The sequence below is a fragment of the Poecilia reticulata genome, chromosome 9 (assembly GCF_904066995.2).
Source record: "Poecilia reticulata chromosome 9, P_reticulata-male-v2, whole genome shotgun sequence".
NCBI classification, from domain to species: Eukaryota; Metazoa; Chordata; class Actinopteri; order Cyprinodontiformes; family Poeciliidae; genus Poecilia; species Poecilia reticulata.
The window spans coordinates 6,345,218-6,361,403 of NC_088838.1; the positions used below are offsets into that span (position 1 = coordinate 6,345,218).

At 37.0% G+C, this 16,186-nt stretch overlaps 1 protein-coding gene across 3 annotated transcripts; it reads right to left on the reverse strand.

The window, feature by feature from the left end:
- Positions 1-1,233: 1,233 nt before the first annotated feature.
- Positions 1,234-13,412, reverse strand: figla (folliculogenesis specific bHLH transcription factor). 3 transcript variants are annotated; one of them, XM_081611320.1, is made up of 7 exons: positions 13,396-13,412; positions 13,036-13,239; positions 10,448-10,594; positions 9,934-10,023; positions 8,182-8,331; positions 4,507-4,569; positions 1,234-1,716 (listed from the first exon to the last, which is right to left on the reverse strand). In XM_081611320.1, exons 2-6 carry the CDS (start codon positions 13,219-13,221, stop codon positions 4,555-4,557), a joined length of 588 nt encoding a protein of 195 aa, XP_081467446.1. In that variant the 5' UTR covers positions 13,222-13,239; positions 13,396-13,412; the 3' UTR covers positions 1,234-1,716; positions 4,507-4,554. The 3 variants fall into 3 exon arrangements, with proteins under 3 accessions (XP_081467446.1, XP_008415890.1, XP_008415889.1); XM_008417668.2 differs by having other exon boundaries at positions 13,344-13,406; XM_008417667.2 differs by lacking the exon at positions 13,396-13,412 and having other exon boundaries at positions 13,036-13,337.
- Between the last annotated feature and the right edge of the window lie 2,774 nt (positions 13,413-16,186).

Sequence of the window (16,186 nt, forward strand, 5' to 3'; positions counted from 1 at the left end):
TAAAAGGAGGGCTGTGGTATGAAAATAATACCTCAGCCATTAGCTGAGTGAAAAATCATAAAGCTGGGCTGCAGTGTCATGTAAAATTAACCTTTATTTAATGCTTTATAAGTAGCTAGAATGTTATTCTCTCATTAAAGTATACCTGGAGTCTTGCTTTGATTCTTTCATGCATGTTTGAGAGATCCTTAACCATTCAGGGATGTCTAAATACTTGCTCTCACAAAACCCCGCCCATTTCCACAAAGCTCCTCCCCCTATTTTCTCAGTAAAATGCAAAACATTAAAGGGTTAACAGAGGAGCCATGTTGTAATAACTTCCTGAAGGTGGAGTTTCAGAAAGAGCAGGAGTTTTTAAACACCTCAATTTAGAGGTATTAAAATACAAAGTCAAATTTCTTTGTCATATTTCATATTCAGCATAATATTAACAGCTGAAGGTAAGAGAGTTAACCGATAGTGTCATTTTATGGCACTAACTGACTGGAAAACAATGCTGCCCCTGTAAGGTGTGTTCTGTCAAGCTAGCCAGGTTGCTATGTGCCTGTATCCAAGGAGTGGCTTTGACTGGTCCCTCTGCAGGTCTGATTGGTGAAGTGCTGCACAGATGTTGGTCCTTCTGGAATGATCTTCTCCCCACAGAGTTCAGGTTTGCAGCCATCTCACTCACAAAGACATTTCTCCCCTTCGCAGACGGCAGGCCATCTCCAGGAAGAGTTCTGCTGGTACCAAACAACTTCCACTTACAGATGATGGAGGCCATCGTGCTCACCAGGGCATTCAAAGCAGATTTTTTTTTGCACCCTTTCCCAGATTTGTGCCTTGAGACAATTCTGCCTACAGAGTTCATTTGGTTTAATGCTTTGTTTATGTTTATGTAGACAGGTTCCTGGCTTTCCAAATCCTGCACATTCAATTTAACTTATCAAGTGGAGAGAGACCTTAAAGATTATAACTGGAAACAGGATACAACCGAGCTCAATTTTGAGCTTGATAGGAAAGGCTTTTCTCTGCTGCCTTCACACTGAGCAGCCATGCTGAGCTCATCTTCAACAAAAATGTTGTTGTAGCTCTTTTACACATGAAATGTCCTGAGTTTGTCCCAGAAAAATACAGGGTATGTCATTCATTCATCCCAAACTGGAGCATGGTTAAGTGTTAGTGGAAGATGCATTCATTCAAAGTTTGTCATTAAATAAAAAAATAAAATAAAATAAAATAAACACAGCAGTGTTCAGGTCAAAGTGTAAGAAAGTGAGCTGAACTCATGAACTGAGTATCAGAGGTCAATTACTCCACAGTTTTAATGATGACAACCAGCCTCACTGTAGTCATTACACTTAATTTTTTTGTAAATATATTCTTCCACTGAAATGACTAAGTGCTATATAATGCAGTATGTCATGCACAGTAATTTAGGTTTTGATAATTTTACAATTCCTGTGGTAAGTTTTAATAAAAAGTCAACATTGCAATTCTTGTTCTCATCTTTACTTATCCAGTTTAGACCAATGAAGCCAATGGCTCATCCATGAAGTAAAACACTGATGTCCAACCAACATATTTCTTGACCTTTACTACAACGTAAATGTTCTCCATCCAGTGGGCTTAAATAGAAAACAAAACAGTTACATTTACAATTAAATTTAGATTTGAACAAAATAAATAAAACCAAAGAAAAAAGGTTTCTTCTCAATGATTTCTTCGTAGCAGCTCCTGAAAACAACAGAGATATTAGATTTCTATCCAATCAGTTTAGTTATAGTGACTACCTTAGAATATGTTTATTTTCTTGAGATTCAGGAAAGCTTTGTTAAAAACAGCAAAGTGTTTAACGTAGCAATCACAAATGTCCACATTTTAAAGGGATTTTAAAAGACCGGCCAACACTGAGTCATACATCATAAAATATGTATTTTTAACGTTTTTCTCAATAAAAATAAACATTGTAAATGAGAACTAGCAATTGTCTTATTTGATTAAAGGTGATTTGATTAAAATGTGATAATAAATTAGAATATTAGTTCTAATCAGCAGGCATGTGCAGAGGGGGGAGCTGAGGGTGCTTGAGCACCTGCCCTTTTTGCCCCTTGCCCCCAAGTGCCCTTTTGGTCAAATTTTTTATTGTTTTTGTATCATTTCCTAAGCCCTTTTCTGACACATAAAAACATGTGCTAAAATTCTTTGCTTTTTGTTTTTTTTTTGTATAACATAATAAGCCGGTCACCTTGTTACCTTTGACCTTTTTCCCGTGACGCATGACGTAATTGCCTCTCGCGCAGGCGGCTAACTGCGGAGCTCAACGCAGATGACAGAACAGTTTTTGGTGAATTAAAAAACGTTTTTGGTGAATAAAGTGCAGCTGCTTGTCAGATGACGGAACACGTTAACGTATCGTTTCTGCTTCAGCTCTGAGTCGCGGTTTAAGCAGAGAGGTAATGAAATACAACAGACACTGACCGGCCTCTGCGTCTGCCTTTCTCTGAAGAACTACTGAGTGGGAGGAGACAGCCAGGTGAGGAAAAACTGTTCTTATCCATCGATCCAGTATTTCTATCAAACAGATATTAGGCTGTTGTTGTTGTGCTATTAGCTAGCTGCTAGCTAACGACTTTGCTAGAAAAGCTAGATAACTAAAAAGCTTCTCCCCTGTATCTTTAATGATATTCTTTAGTATTGCTAATGCAATAAGGGCACATCACCCGTCCAAAACCGATCATCTCCATAATGGATATATGTCCAATCTCCTAATTTCCTTTCCTGCATAATGTACATTGCATTTATTCTGGCGTTAGGTAAATGTATCTCGAAGGAGAATAACACTTAAATAAAAGTCCAACAAGGATATTCATTTAGAATTAAAAATAACTCGCCCAGAATTACCATGATAGATATAATGAATGTAATAAAAGTGTCATTAATGAAGGGGAAAAAACTCAATCCAGACTTTAAGTTTAGGGTCTGGTTCGCAGAGTATGCAGTTAAATTTGTTTCCCAATTATTCAATGGAAAAAAAACAACAACCTCAGTTAAGTAAAATAAAATTGTAATCAAAACCTTTGGAATTGTAATGATTCCTGTAAAAAAAAAGTTGTTTAAAATACTTAAAAAAAAAAAATTAAACTCATTTTTACCAAAGAAACATTTATTTGCACACATCAGAAATCTTTTGTTGTGATTTTAGGCCCTGCTCAATACGTCATGTGAGAATCACAAGCAAAACTGAGTCATAAACAAAAACTTAGAATAACAAGAAAAGATTTGACAAGCGCAAATAAGTTTGTTTTGCAAAAAAGAAAGTCAACTTCATGAGTCAAAAATGTGTCATTTAAATTTTTTAAAAAGTTTTTTTTAAGCAAAACTCAGTAGGCTTTTCTCATGGTGACATGCATTAACAATTCAATATTTGCTTTTGTTTTTTTCATTTTTCTGCAGTTCCACGTTAAAGTTTGATGCAGCTCTGCTTTCCTGAATGGACCATCTTCATCTCCACTGCAAGTGTAGCAAACAGGCAGCTCTTTTTTATAGATTACAGTACACTAAAATGTTGCATTGTGCCTTTGTTTATATTTTTAATAGTGTAATTCTGTAAAGACAAAATATGTCTGGTGGTCTAGCTCTGATTTACATATCTTGCTAAATTGCCGGTTTGAATATTGAAATACTTTCCTAAACAAAATAGACCTGCAGAAAGAAATAAAATATCTTGCATAGGCATAGTGTTATGCTCTATATGGAGATGTTGTTAGCTTTGATTGTATATGTCACATTTTTGTAATTTATCATTGATTATTAAACTCTGAAAGCTGTGTGGCTTTGTTAATATTCTGTCCTAGAATGAGGTTAGATGTGCCCTTTTTTTGTTGTTGAGCACCTGCCCCTTTAGTGGCCTCTGCACGGCCCTGCTAATCAGACAAGGCTCATCAGAAACATTTAAAGAATGGGACGTCATTTTGTCATTTGCGATTCCACTCATGCTAGTCTGTGGCAGCAGTTAAAGTTCACTGCCACAAGAGGGCAGCAGAGGAACGCCTTTAAATTCAGTAGAAAACCAGCTTCACTGTGGTACCAATATTTTAGGAAAGAATATGCAGATTTCTAGGGAAAAGAAAAGTGGAAGAAGTTTATCTTATCAGTTTTTGACCACATATAAGAGTAACACAGTATGCGCTAGATCTATTAAACTGCTTTTTTCTTAATGTTTAAACAAATGCCAAAAATCTCCAAAAAGTTTTGTTTAAATCACTATTTTTTTTTATAAGAGCACCTTATAAAAATTAATATTTTTTTATAAGGTGCTCTGATTTTGCTGTAAAAATTAAACAACTTAATAATCCCAGACTAAAAAAAATAATGCTTAAAAGTGTGGGCTTTCACATATTTTGCAATCTCAAAATGTTTTTATAAACTCAAATTTGGAATTTCAGTCACTATTGATCAAGTTCAAATCTATATATTGATGAGACTTGTAGGATAATAAAATTAAAAATAGGAGATAATTCCAACCTGGCAGATGTTTTAACGCCAGTTCAACCAATCCGATCAAAGCGCCCATCAAGGCTGAGACATCTGTTAAATAAAGCAGACAGAAAAGGAGATAAAGTTCACACATTTCTTAGAAGATAACACACAAAGAAAACCAAATAAAAATCACTTTCAATAATTAATATTTGAAGCTGAAACATCCTCATCCGTATCAAGGCTCTTATGTCGATGCCATTTTGTCATCTCTGGTGTAAAACACAAACTTGCATTAAAACCTAAAAATATGGGTGCAAGATCAATTCTGTTAACAGAACAATGGTACAAGTTTGACTTCTGTGGGGGGAAAAGTAAAAAAAAAAAAAAAAAGAAAATCATGGTCTCTTCACCTTAAATTATACAATCAGACCACAGGCACTTGTGAAGATAGTACGACTGTTTTTCAGATGTCAGACAATCAAACGCTTTGTGCTGATTGCCAGTCATAATTGAAGTGCATTTCTGCCAGATCACTTTTGGAATCAAACATATGTGATTGCCCATTGTTGGCAGAGTTCATCTCTGGAGAACCGTAAACAAAGGCTGCACGTCTTTGTTAGGAAGACTGCAGTTTTTTTTTTTGCCTTCACACGATTGTGTTTAGATCATTTCTGATTAATACTAAATTATAAATTCATTCAATTTGTTTTCAGAAACATTTATTACAAACTGAAAAATTTTAGTTTCACAAACATTCTTTAATTGCTTTTGTAGTTTGACAAACTCCAGTGGTGTAAATGTGTTATTGGAGGAAAACTAAAGAAACAAATGCCCACAGGATCCCTTTGTCAAACGCATCTAATTTTCCTTCAAGATTCGTCTGTCAGACAATGTGATATGCTTCCTGAATAACAAGCCTTACATTCGCAGTGAGCTGCAAGACCTGCTGAACAAGAAAAATTCAGCCTTTCAAGGGAGAAAATTAAATTAGGTGTTGAGGACTAAACCAACCTTATATTCCAAGTGAGAGACAGCAGAGACATATACAGATGGAAGCTATGAGTTTAGGATTGTGTTTGACGAGTTTAAAGCTGCCGTATGCAACTTTTATTTAAAAATAAATAAAATAGATGTTTTACATATTTGTTAAATCTGTCACCATGTCGTGATCTGCCTCTCCTAGTGCTCCTACTGTCATTGGCAGAAATACATGACTGTCAAAAACAACCCATCACAGGCAGGAGGGTCTTGGCACTGTCAATCCTGCTCGTCTACGTGCTGCTCACACCCTCCCCTTTGCTCTCTGCTCTCCTACAACGAGTTCCCCACAACAGAGGCCAGTTAGCATGGCCACATTTGATGGTAAATAAACCGTTTTCCTGGAACGGTTAAGTAGTTTCCCTTCCATTAGGACATTTAGCAGCGCTACCACAATTATGATTGACAGCGCAAGTAGTAACATGTGCATTTGTTTACGTATTAACTTAAATGAAGTCGTCCTTAAACAGGCAGTGCATTGCGTTTACAAAAGCAAACGTGTAAACACAGATTCAACGTGTTTAATGCATGTTGAGCCAATAAAACTATAACTATACTCATTATCTGGGTATGCCACATGAGCTATGTCCATTACATATAGTAGACATTGACACTTTAGACTTTCTTCAACACAAAACTAACCAACTAGTTCAACGTGATAGTGAGATGAAACAGTAGCTTTATTGAAATATACCTGCCAAAAAACAAACAAAAAAACAAAAATGGGGGTGTGATTTGTGTCAGATTTAAGGAATATGTGAAGATGGACTGCAAACAACTTGAGTGACAAAAATAGATTTGTGTTGATTGACTTTAAGAAAAAAACAAAGTGAGCTATTCTTTTCACTGCAGTGTAAACGTGGGTTAAGTTTTAAACTTCTCAGCTTCAAATGTGTTTTCTTTCAGAATAAGACTAAAAAAAAAAAAAATTTAGTTTTACTTACACAGAGATCCAAAAAAGAAATGTAAAAACACAAATGTGCCGATATTGTATTATTGCTGATCTAAAATCTCAGAGATTCCCATCTGTTAAACTTTAAATACATAAACTTAAAAGTTTTATTTAAAGCCTTTTATAAACAAAGCAATAAAGAATTAAAATTATACTGAATAAAACTGAACTGCATACAGTGCAACATTTAAACAGGTAGTTTTTGACTCTGAATCAGTGTCTTTATTATGTGGTGGGAGTAAACTCCAGTCTTGGGAAAGTTGTGCTCCCCACGGCGCTAAGGCGTGCAGAGGGTACAGAGAGGTAGATGACCTGAGGGGGGAAGTGGCCATGTAGAGCTTTACATTTTAGAAACCGTTTACCCCCCTGCTCCCCCGAGTCAAGCTTTACTGTATTTTTTCCAAGTTTTAAGTTTTTCCTCTGCAGCACTTATTCAGGCACAAACCACTGCTGAAACTCAAAAGATGACAAGGTAGAGGACAGACTGAGGTCATTCTGGACACTTTTGTCCTCCACTTGCCTGTTAATTTCTTCAATATGCCTTCTGAGCTGGAATGAAGACTGGACAGCATATTAGTAAAAACCAAACGACTTAAAATACAGAGGAAGGTTTAAAAAAAAAAAAAAAAAAAAAAAAAAAAAGGAAAAACACCATTTGGCATGTGTGTCGAACCGTACTGAATATTTTCGCTACAAATACGAGTAGCATTAAACCTCTTGACATTTGTTGTTGCTCTAAACTTTGAAATTTGTTAACTAAATTTTTAATGACAAACTTTCTTTTTTTAGTAAAAACCCCCATTTGTTTTCTCCAATAATGTGCATGACAAATATGTTTAGTAAGCATGAAAAAGAAATTAAGATTTTTTTATTTTTTAAACTTGGAAAATAAAACAGTCACACGCTGGCTAGCACTCCTTAGAGGAGGAAACAGGAGAAAAAACGTTTAAAACTTTTACAGTTTTGTAATGCAATCATAGCATTTTTATATTAGTTTTTTTCCTTTACTAAAATGCTTTACAGAAGATTTCTTAACCCTTTCATTTCAGATTCCCTAAACGAGTTGATATGGGGAGAATAAACTCCCTCCTCTTCTGGTGCTGAGAGGAAACAGCTTCTTTGATTCAGGGGAAAAAATGTTATTTCCAGAGACTACGGCACCATAACACCAAGGACCAACGTATTAGAGTCGTTAGGATGAGCCACATCAGCCTTTAGCACAGAGACATTTATAGTCTCTGTTTTTATGACAAACACTGATTATATGAAATAGAAATTGAAACTCAAAGTTTACCATGTTTTATGCCAACAAAGCAGATATTTTAGAGGCAATTCTAATAGAACTAGACATCATGAGATCCAAGATTATTCAGAAGACATGGCATGGCACTAATTGTCCAGGTGTGATTTTGCCGACGTACATTACTTTATCCCAGAGGATTATTTCCAGAGCACAAGTATTGAATAAAAGTAATGTGAACTTATTTTCATTTAGAACATGCAGGAAATAATTCCGCTTTGACATTTGTGGCCATCGCTTTGAATTAGTTGTATAGGTTGACGAGGAATCAATCTTTTTCATTTCTTTCTCTTTTTTCCCCTTTTAAATGTGAAACATTTCGCAAGCAATGGAAAATTAACTCAATCTTACCGAAAGGAGAATCTTCTGGTTTTTCAGTTCAGAATACAATAAATGAGGAAAAATAATATTTGGAAAACTGAATAAATACCGGCGCTTGATCAGGAGCAACTTGGATGATGAGCTGGTATGCAGGCATCATGCAGTGTTGCAACACCAGCCTGGGCATTTCACCGTCCTCTGGCGCCGGTTCTGGAGGCAAAGTGAAGCCGTCTTCCAGGTGGTCGTCTATGTTCAGCAGCTTTTAGGGGGAAAACCCCAAAACAACAACATTGAAGTTAGGACTTCTTTCTGCTCTAAAAGTTTGCAATGTCTCTCAATTAGGAAAAATATGAAGTATGACTTTAAAGACGAGCATAGCATCTGATGGGGAGTGAGATCTAGGCTTTGTCCAGGCCATTTTTCTGCTAATATGCATCGTTAGTCAGTTTGGTGTGGATAATTCAATCAGTATTAAAAATAGGACTTTATAGAGATTTTCATGCAAAATGCAGCTCAAGTTGAAGCTGAAGAACAAACATTTTGTAAACCATCAAACAGTCGCACACAAAAATCGTAAGCAAATAAAAAAAAATGGACAGCTAAAATAAAATGCCACAGAAAAAAATAAAAGCTTACATATATGTGAATTATTAGAGATGAATAAAGTGTGAACTATATGCATAATTTTTTTCTTAGTAAAAATGTGATCTATGGTTTGGCTGTAGGTTTAGATCTACATGAGAAAACCTTTTTGGTCGTCTTTAGACCGTCCTGCCAGTGATCAGACAAAAATAATTTATGATAAAACACTGCCAGCTAATCTGTTTTTGTTTTTTTTTAGCAGAGTGCTTCTACAGTTTTTTCCTAATGCTGTGCATATTTGATACTTTTGGTTGTTTTGCCCTTTTAAAACTTAAATCCATTTGTGTTATTTTGATTGTAATAAATGGGGGTAAAAGTAAACATAATTGCAATGTAAACAGGTGATTAGGAAAATAGGTAAATAATGCTGCCTGTATAGTGCAGGTAGCCATTCAGTCTGCCTGCACTAAACAGCTCAAGTGACAAAGTTTCAAACTACTTCCTGACTTCCTGTCACCTTGGTAGGTCAATGAAGCAGCAACCTGATTAGTGTGCACTGAGTTGACTGGGGATTTGAAAACTGTTAGAAATATATTGTCCACTCAGCTTGGCTTTACATCAAACAATGATGTCCCGAACAACTTGTAGTTGATAGTTGCAGCTATGAATAGCTTTATGAAGCTACATCAGAAAGTCGCAATGCAACGATTAGCAAAGGAAAGTATCACATGAAGAACTGCATTTTAACTTCCTCACAATTATTTTACAGCTTCAGGAGGTTTTAGGAGATCCACCAGTGCTAGCAAAGCACAGCCACCGTTAAAGAGGTCTGCTAGATACCCTGAGATCGTTTTTTTTTGTTGTTTTTTTTAATGGAAACCTCAAACTTCTCAAAACCTCCTAAAGAAATCCCAAATGACCGCTAGTTCTTTCTCTTCAAAGTTGTGGGTTGTGGATGGAGTAGTTGAGTGAATACAAAACTTATGTCCACTTTCTCGCTTATTCTGAGCTTAACATGTTCTTTGCAACGCAGAACAATGCGTCTCAATATTATTATAAAAGAAAGTAAAAAACTGATGTATTTTTTACCTGTTCAGAGTTCAAAAGGTTAGGGTTTTAACAGTAGAGAATCGGGCTAAATATTTATTTGCAGCAGAGTTGTTTAAACAAGATGTTTAACAAAGTATTTATCATTCTGATTTTTTTCTCCATCTATAACAAGGCAATTATTGCAGTAACAACCAGTAGTTTGAACTCGGTGTTCAAACAAAACACTCACATCATCCATTCTCCATAAGTCACTGCCCAGGCCTTCAGTCTGACTGTAAGTGATTGCATTCTTTAGGAAATCAGTCCCCATGCCATCATTCTAGGAAAAAAAAGAACAAGAAACCATTTCAAAACCAATCACAGTACCGTCCTTGGAGACAACGTCGTTGTTTAACTACAGTTCTACGGGGTTTAGAGTCCCAGTTGATGGCGTTCAACTAAAAACCAAGAGGTTGGAGTCCTTGTCAAACTGTGTTTTTGACTAAAGTCCCTGAGGGTTAGAATCCCAATTAAACAATGTTTAACTGAAGTCCTAAAAGGGGTTCGGGTTTTAATGTTTTTATCTTTTTTTTTTTTTATCTCTCTTTCTCACCGTTTATTCAATGTCACATGCTGTTTTTATTTTAATTATGTAAAGCACTTTGAAATGCCTTGCTGCTGAAATCTGCTATACAAATAAAATTTGATTGAGTGATTGAGACAACAGATGTGTGTTGTATTAAATCCGTGAATCAAATACCCACATTTTCAGTATCACGCAAAACGGCAAGCAGCAGCCGGATGTATTCGGTGGCGGCTTTAAGTGTGTCCACTTTGCTCGGCTTGCGGTCAGGCCGCATCAGTGGAACCATGCGCTTCAAACGGGAGAACATGGCATTCAGGTTCCTGATCTGCACGGAAACAAAGAGGACAATGTCATGACAAGAGGCAGCATGGCAAGAATAACGGCAAGTCTGAATATTCCTGCTGGGTGAGAAGCAGCAACATTTTTCAGTTTCATAACTTCAAAATAGCTACAGAAAAGGTCATTGTAAATAGGGCAGAAGTAACTGATCAAATTAAACTGCATTAAGTTTGATGCCAACGTTGTTTTTAAGTTTCAAAAAGACGTTTGGTAACACTTTATTTGACGGGGTGTGAATAAGACTGACATAACATCTGTCAAGAACATGAACGAGTCTTTATGATTGTCTGACTGTTGTCATGAATTGTCATTCGGTAAATAATTACACTTTTAATGCATAGTTGCTCTAAACGTTGCATTGAAAGTCCATTAAAAATTCCAACGTTGCATTAAAGTGTCATTATTTACAAAATCATGTGTTGTGTTGTAAATGTTCAAATGTTATTCTTGTGTTTTATATTTCTCTTCCCTTTCCTTCAGTCAAAGCAGTAAGTTTCACTTTTACAAGTCCACAATCCTTCAAGATGTCATCTGAACACTCTGACAGCATCCTGCAGATCATCATAAAAGATGTGTGACCCCTTTCTGTTGTGGAGGTGAAGGCTTTCATGGAATGAAAAATACTTCACCAAGGATACACACTTCCTTCAAGACGCTACTTTACAGATTTAATGGAGGAGAAATATGAGGCAACTCCTGACAGGGTGAAAAACAATCTCAACAATGTTGCATTAAAAATCACTCACCAAGATGCCTGGTCAAGCAGTTGCATCTGAACTGAGGAGCAACCCGTCACTTTGTTAATAGACTTTGAGCTCATTTCATACAATTTAATTACAAGGTTGCACAGCAGAAAAGATCAGGCTGGGCTGAAAAAGCAGCAGAGAAGAAGTCACACCATGAGGAAAACAACAACCTGGTTCTAAAGGTCGACAGTCGACTCTTCTGAAGCAAGTTGTCAATCCCTTTAAGAAAGCCGCCGTCTCTCTGAGTGGAGAGGCTTAAGTCTCCTCTGCTCTACCTCAACTGGGACAAAAGGCTCTAGAAGTCTGTGGGAAAACCTTCCTTTGATTGTCAGCTGTTGTTAAACATCTTAGCACAAGAGTTTGTTTCAAGATGGAGAATGAGACCAAATTTCATTCATAAATCCACAAACTAAAACGTATTTTATCAGAAGACATCCTGAAAGTAAAAGTCAAAGGTCAGGCTACTGCACTTCAAATCAGAAAGAGAAAGATGTGGACAGGTCAGCTTGTTGACGATCAAAATGCTGCAGATGAGAACCGGTTCCAGTGGTGAAAACAACATGAAGCAGATTCCCCACCATCACTGTACCTGATAAATCATCCAGCCATCAATCCCTGCAACATCAACTCCATCTGAGAGCCTCTTTTCAGCTGGAAGGATCATTGGTACAAAAAAAACTCCCAGTAAGTCTGACAGCAGAGCATGCAGAAATCCTGACATTCCTCCACTCCAATGTTTAAATGGGTTTGTGTTTTTGAGAATTTATTATGTTTGAGTAGTTTAGTTAGGAAAGGCTACATCTGCACTTATACTACTTGACCTGTTTAAGTATTGGTCCCAAAAGTGCATGAAGAATGTAACATGGTTTCATTTAATTTGTTAAATGTGTTGGACTTTATTTCCTTTAATATACTTTTAGTGGAGATTTCATGTCAAACTGTAAATCGGTTCACATTTCAAGTATTTTGTTATAGAGTTGTGCTCCATACGATGCTTTAAAGAAAAAACAACATTGCAATATTACCATTTTGTATTACTTTGGTGAAAATATTTGAATTCGTGCTTCACTTACATTGGATTAAACTAAAAAAAAAAATTGTTAGATTAATCGATAATCATTAGGTGTACCTCTAATTTATGCAAATATTACTTTCAAATAATTTCAGGAATAATTGCATTTTAAACTTAGTGGGATTTAATCTTCAGTTCAGAAACTTCTGAGACCACAATAGAGCCAATAGTGAGCAGCATCACTTGGGTTATTAGAACAATTTAAAATAAAAAATATTCTCAACTCACGTTTCTCTGTGATGTGTATGCTACAAGTCAGAGGTACAGCTCAACAAATTTGAATATCGTCGTCAGCTCCAAGTCCAAAAATGTTTTAATTGCCTCTGCTACACAATCTTGTGTGCATTTCTTTCCACCACTTCTCTTTCCATAAAATATTCCAGTAATAAGTCAGCAGTCTTCCCCATAGTTGTGGAGGAGAAGCTACATGTTCATGACTTTAGTAAAAATAGTTCTTAACTTAAGCTTTCTGATAAAGTGAACTTTATATTGTCGTTGGGTGTCCATGAAAGAAACACACTTGTTATAATCAAACTTCTGTTGTTTTTTTTTTTATTCGACTTAAATTCACCAACCGAGAGTCACACATTATAGTTTAGCATTACCCACCCTGAGTCGCTCCTTGGCGTTGACCAGCTCTCTCTTCTTCACGGTTTCGCTGAAGTCCTCGGCCACATAGTACAACCCGTCTCTGCTTCGCTTGAACTTCTCGATGCTGCAGTAGAGGGGCAGCGCGGACTCCCCGGTGAGCCGCTTCAGAATGTCACTCATTTGTTCTGGTTCTGGAACCTTCATTGTAGCAGCTCTCGTTCACTTAAGAGAAAAAAAAAAACCCACACGTACTCTTTTCACTTTATTTCAGTCGGCGCAAGTGAGTATGCCCTGAGTTTGACATCCGGGAGAGCAGAGGAACACACCTGGACTTCCCGTTGTGTTAATTAGCCTCGCGCCAACTGTAGCGGATCTTACCTGAATGACGCCCTCTGTGGGTGAGTTCAGCTCTGCCATTTTCTCTGTTTGAATTTTAAGATGCGCTTAACAAAACGTCACTAATTGTACTAGATGTGCGGATGGTTTACTACAAAACCACGCGTCAAATTTTGTATTAACTAATTTGCACACATTCAATTTCCACAACAGAATAGCACGAGTACATTTGGAAAACATTATTTTCCACAAACGTCAACGTCCCATAGAAGACAATTTATAAATGATCTTTTTGTAAAAGTTTTGTTTGTCTTAGTTTAATAACCTAAAAGAAGATATAAAGTGGTGTTTCTTTAACAATGATGATTTTCACATTTTCACAAATTTTATTAAATTGTGAAGTTGTCCTTTTGCAAAAGTTATGTAACATTTGTGGCTCGAGACAAGTTTTAATGATTTTCTTTTTTTTTTAGTTCTACATGTAAAAATGATCAACTCCAACAACTTTACAATGCCAAATAAATTGTGGCAACCATTGCTTGAATTATACTATTAAAGTTTATATTTTGATATGACAATATATATAAATATATATATATAAATTTCCTTCTCACCCTCCGCGGGTGGTCTCTTTCATCCTCTGAACTCGGGTCCTCTAGAGGCCTGGGAGCTTGAGGGTTCTACGCAGTATCTTGGCTGTGCCTAGAACTGCACATTTCTGGACTGAGATGTCTGATGTTGTTCCTGGGATCTGTTTTAGCCACTGCTCCAGTTTGGGGGTGACTGCCCCGAGGTTGCCCCCCCAAACTGGGGGTGACTGCTTGGACGGCCTGGAAAGGCCTTTTCCAGTTCCTCTCTGAGGCCCTGGTATTTCTCCAGTTTCTCCTGCTCCTTTTTCCTGATGTTGTAATCACTTGGTATTGCTACATCCACCACAACGGCTTTCCTCCATTGTTTATCCACCACCACAATGTCCGGTTGGTTCGCCATTACCATCTTGTCTGTCTGGATCTGGAAGTCCCACAGGATCTTAGCTCGGTCATTCTCCACCACCTTTGGGGGTCTTCCCCACTTTGATCTCGGGGCTTCCAGTCCATATTCTGCACAGATCTTCTTGTACACTACGCCCGCCACTTGGTTATGTCGTTCCATGTACGCTTTCCCTGCCAGCATCTTGCACCCTGCTGCTATGTGCTGGACTGTCTCAGGGGCCTCCTTGCACAACCTACACCTTGGGTCTTGTCTGGTGTGATAGATCTGAGCCTCTATTGCTCTGGTGTTTAGGGCCTGTTCCTGTGCAGCCAGGATGAGAGCCTCTGTGCTGTCCTTGAGTCCAGCTTTCTCCAGCCATTGGTAGGATTTCCTGATATCAGCCACTTCAGTCATTTGTCGGTGGTACATCCCATGTAGGGGCTTGTACTCCCATGATGGTACCTCCAGCACCTCATCCTCTGTTCCCCATTGTCTGAGACATTCGCTGAGCACATCATCTGTTGAGGCTTTGTCCTTGATGTATTTATGGATCTTGGATGTTTCATCCTGGACAGTGGCTCTCACACTCACTAGTCCTCTGCCTCCTTCCTTACGGCTCGTGTACAGTCTCAGGGTGATGGATTTGGGGTATATATATATATATATATATATTAGAGATGTGCCGATCAGATTTTTTCTTGCCGATACCGATTCCGATCACCCATGAGGGGCGATCACCGATACCGATCACATAATTATAATTTTTTTAATCATAAGCACTACCGGTTACATTATGTGGAAAAAGGAACCATAAATTCACCTTAATTTAGACAAAAAACTTGTTTTTAATAACTTTTTCCAAATAAAAAAACCCAAACAGGCATTGTGCAAATTGTACTGCTATCTGTAATACTACCTTTAACAGACTGAAAACATATGAAGGCTCTGAAGAGGCTAAATAATGCAAAAAGTCAAAATAAAACCTCTCAACATTGCCAAAAAATTAAAGTATAAAACTTAACATTCAAAGGCAAATACAGGATCCATTACAATAAACAATCCTGAGTTACTGAATGAAAACTTCCTGATAGCATGGCAGCTAGCTGATTACTGCTAGTTCTGAGTGGCTGTTTCTGACTGAGTGGAGTAATTATGTAGAACAGGGAGGAGATCGATTATTTTTTCAGAGATTATCTGTCTCATGTTAGGACAGCGAAAGTTTTAATACGTATGTAAAATTAATTTTTTTAAGTTAGATGCTGCAGCTTTAAACAGAGGTTTGGTGTGAGAGTCACTACCAGGTGGAGCAGAAAACGGCCGATTATGATCGGTGGCCGATTGATCGGCACACCTCCAATTTATATATATATATATATATATATATATATATATATATATATATATATAATTTTTTTATTTTTTAAATTTTTTCATTTTTTATATATATATAAATATATATAAATATAAATAAAATATTCCCTTAGGACTATTTCACTAGTCAAATAATTAAAGTTGAAGATTAGATTGCCTTTACCAATATTAGACAATAGTCTAATATCTTATTGAATAAACACAATCTTTATTGTGAACTAATATAATTTACATAACCAGCTAGTATTAATGTTAAGCAGCAGCATCTAAATTATTGTTTTTATTATACCTTGTGAACCACGTTTAGTGAAGTCTAATAACTAGAGGTGTGCCGATCGATCGGCCACCGATCATAATCGGCCGATTTCCGTGAAAAAGTGTATGATCGGTGATCGCCGATCAAGGTCTCTTGTTGCCGATCACACAAACTGATCACCTGCTTCTCATTTTGCATCCTGCCTGTGCAGCTGGTCTCCTCTTTCCTTCACAC

What these genes read in the sequence shown, in the direction of transcription:
- figla (XM_081611320.1), bottom strand. Translation starts at nt 13,221, where the DNA reads ATGAAGGTTCCAGAACCAGAACAAATGAGTGACATTCTGAAGCGGCTC. An exon ending in TTTTGCGTGATACTGAAAAT is followed by an intron (nt 10,024 to 10,447) that starts GTGGGTATTTGA and finishes TTTTTTTCCTAG; the next exon opens with AATGATGGCATGGGGACTGA. An exon ending in ACTTATGGAGAATGGATGAT is followed by an intron (nt 8,332 to 9,933) that starts GTGAGTGTTTTG and finishes TCCCCCTAAAAG; the next exon opens with CTGCTGAACATAGACGACCA.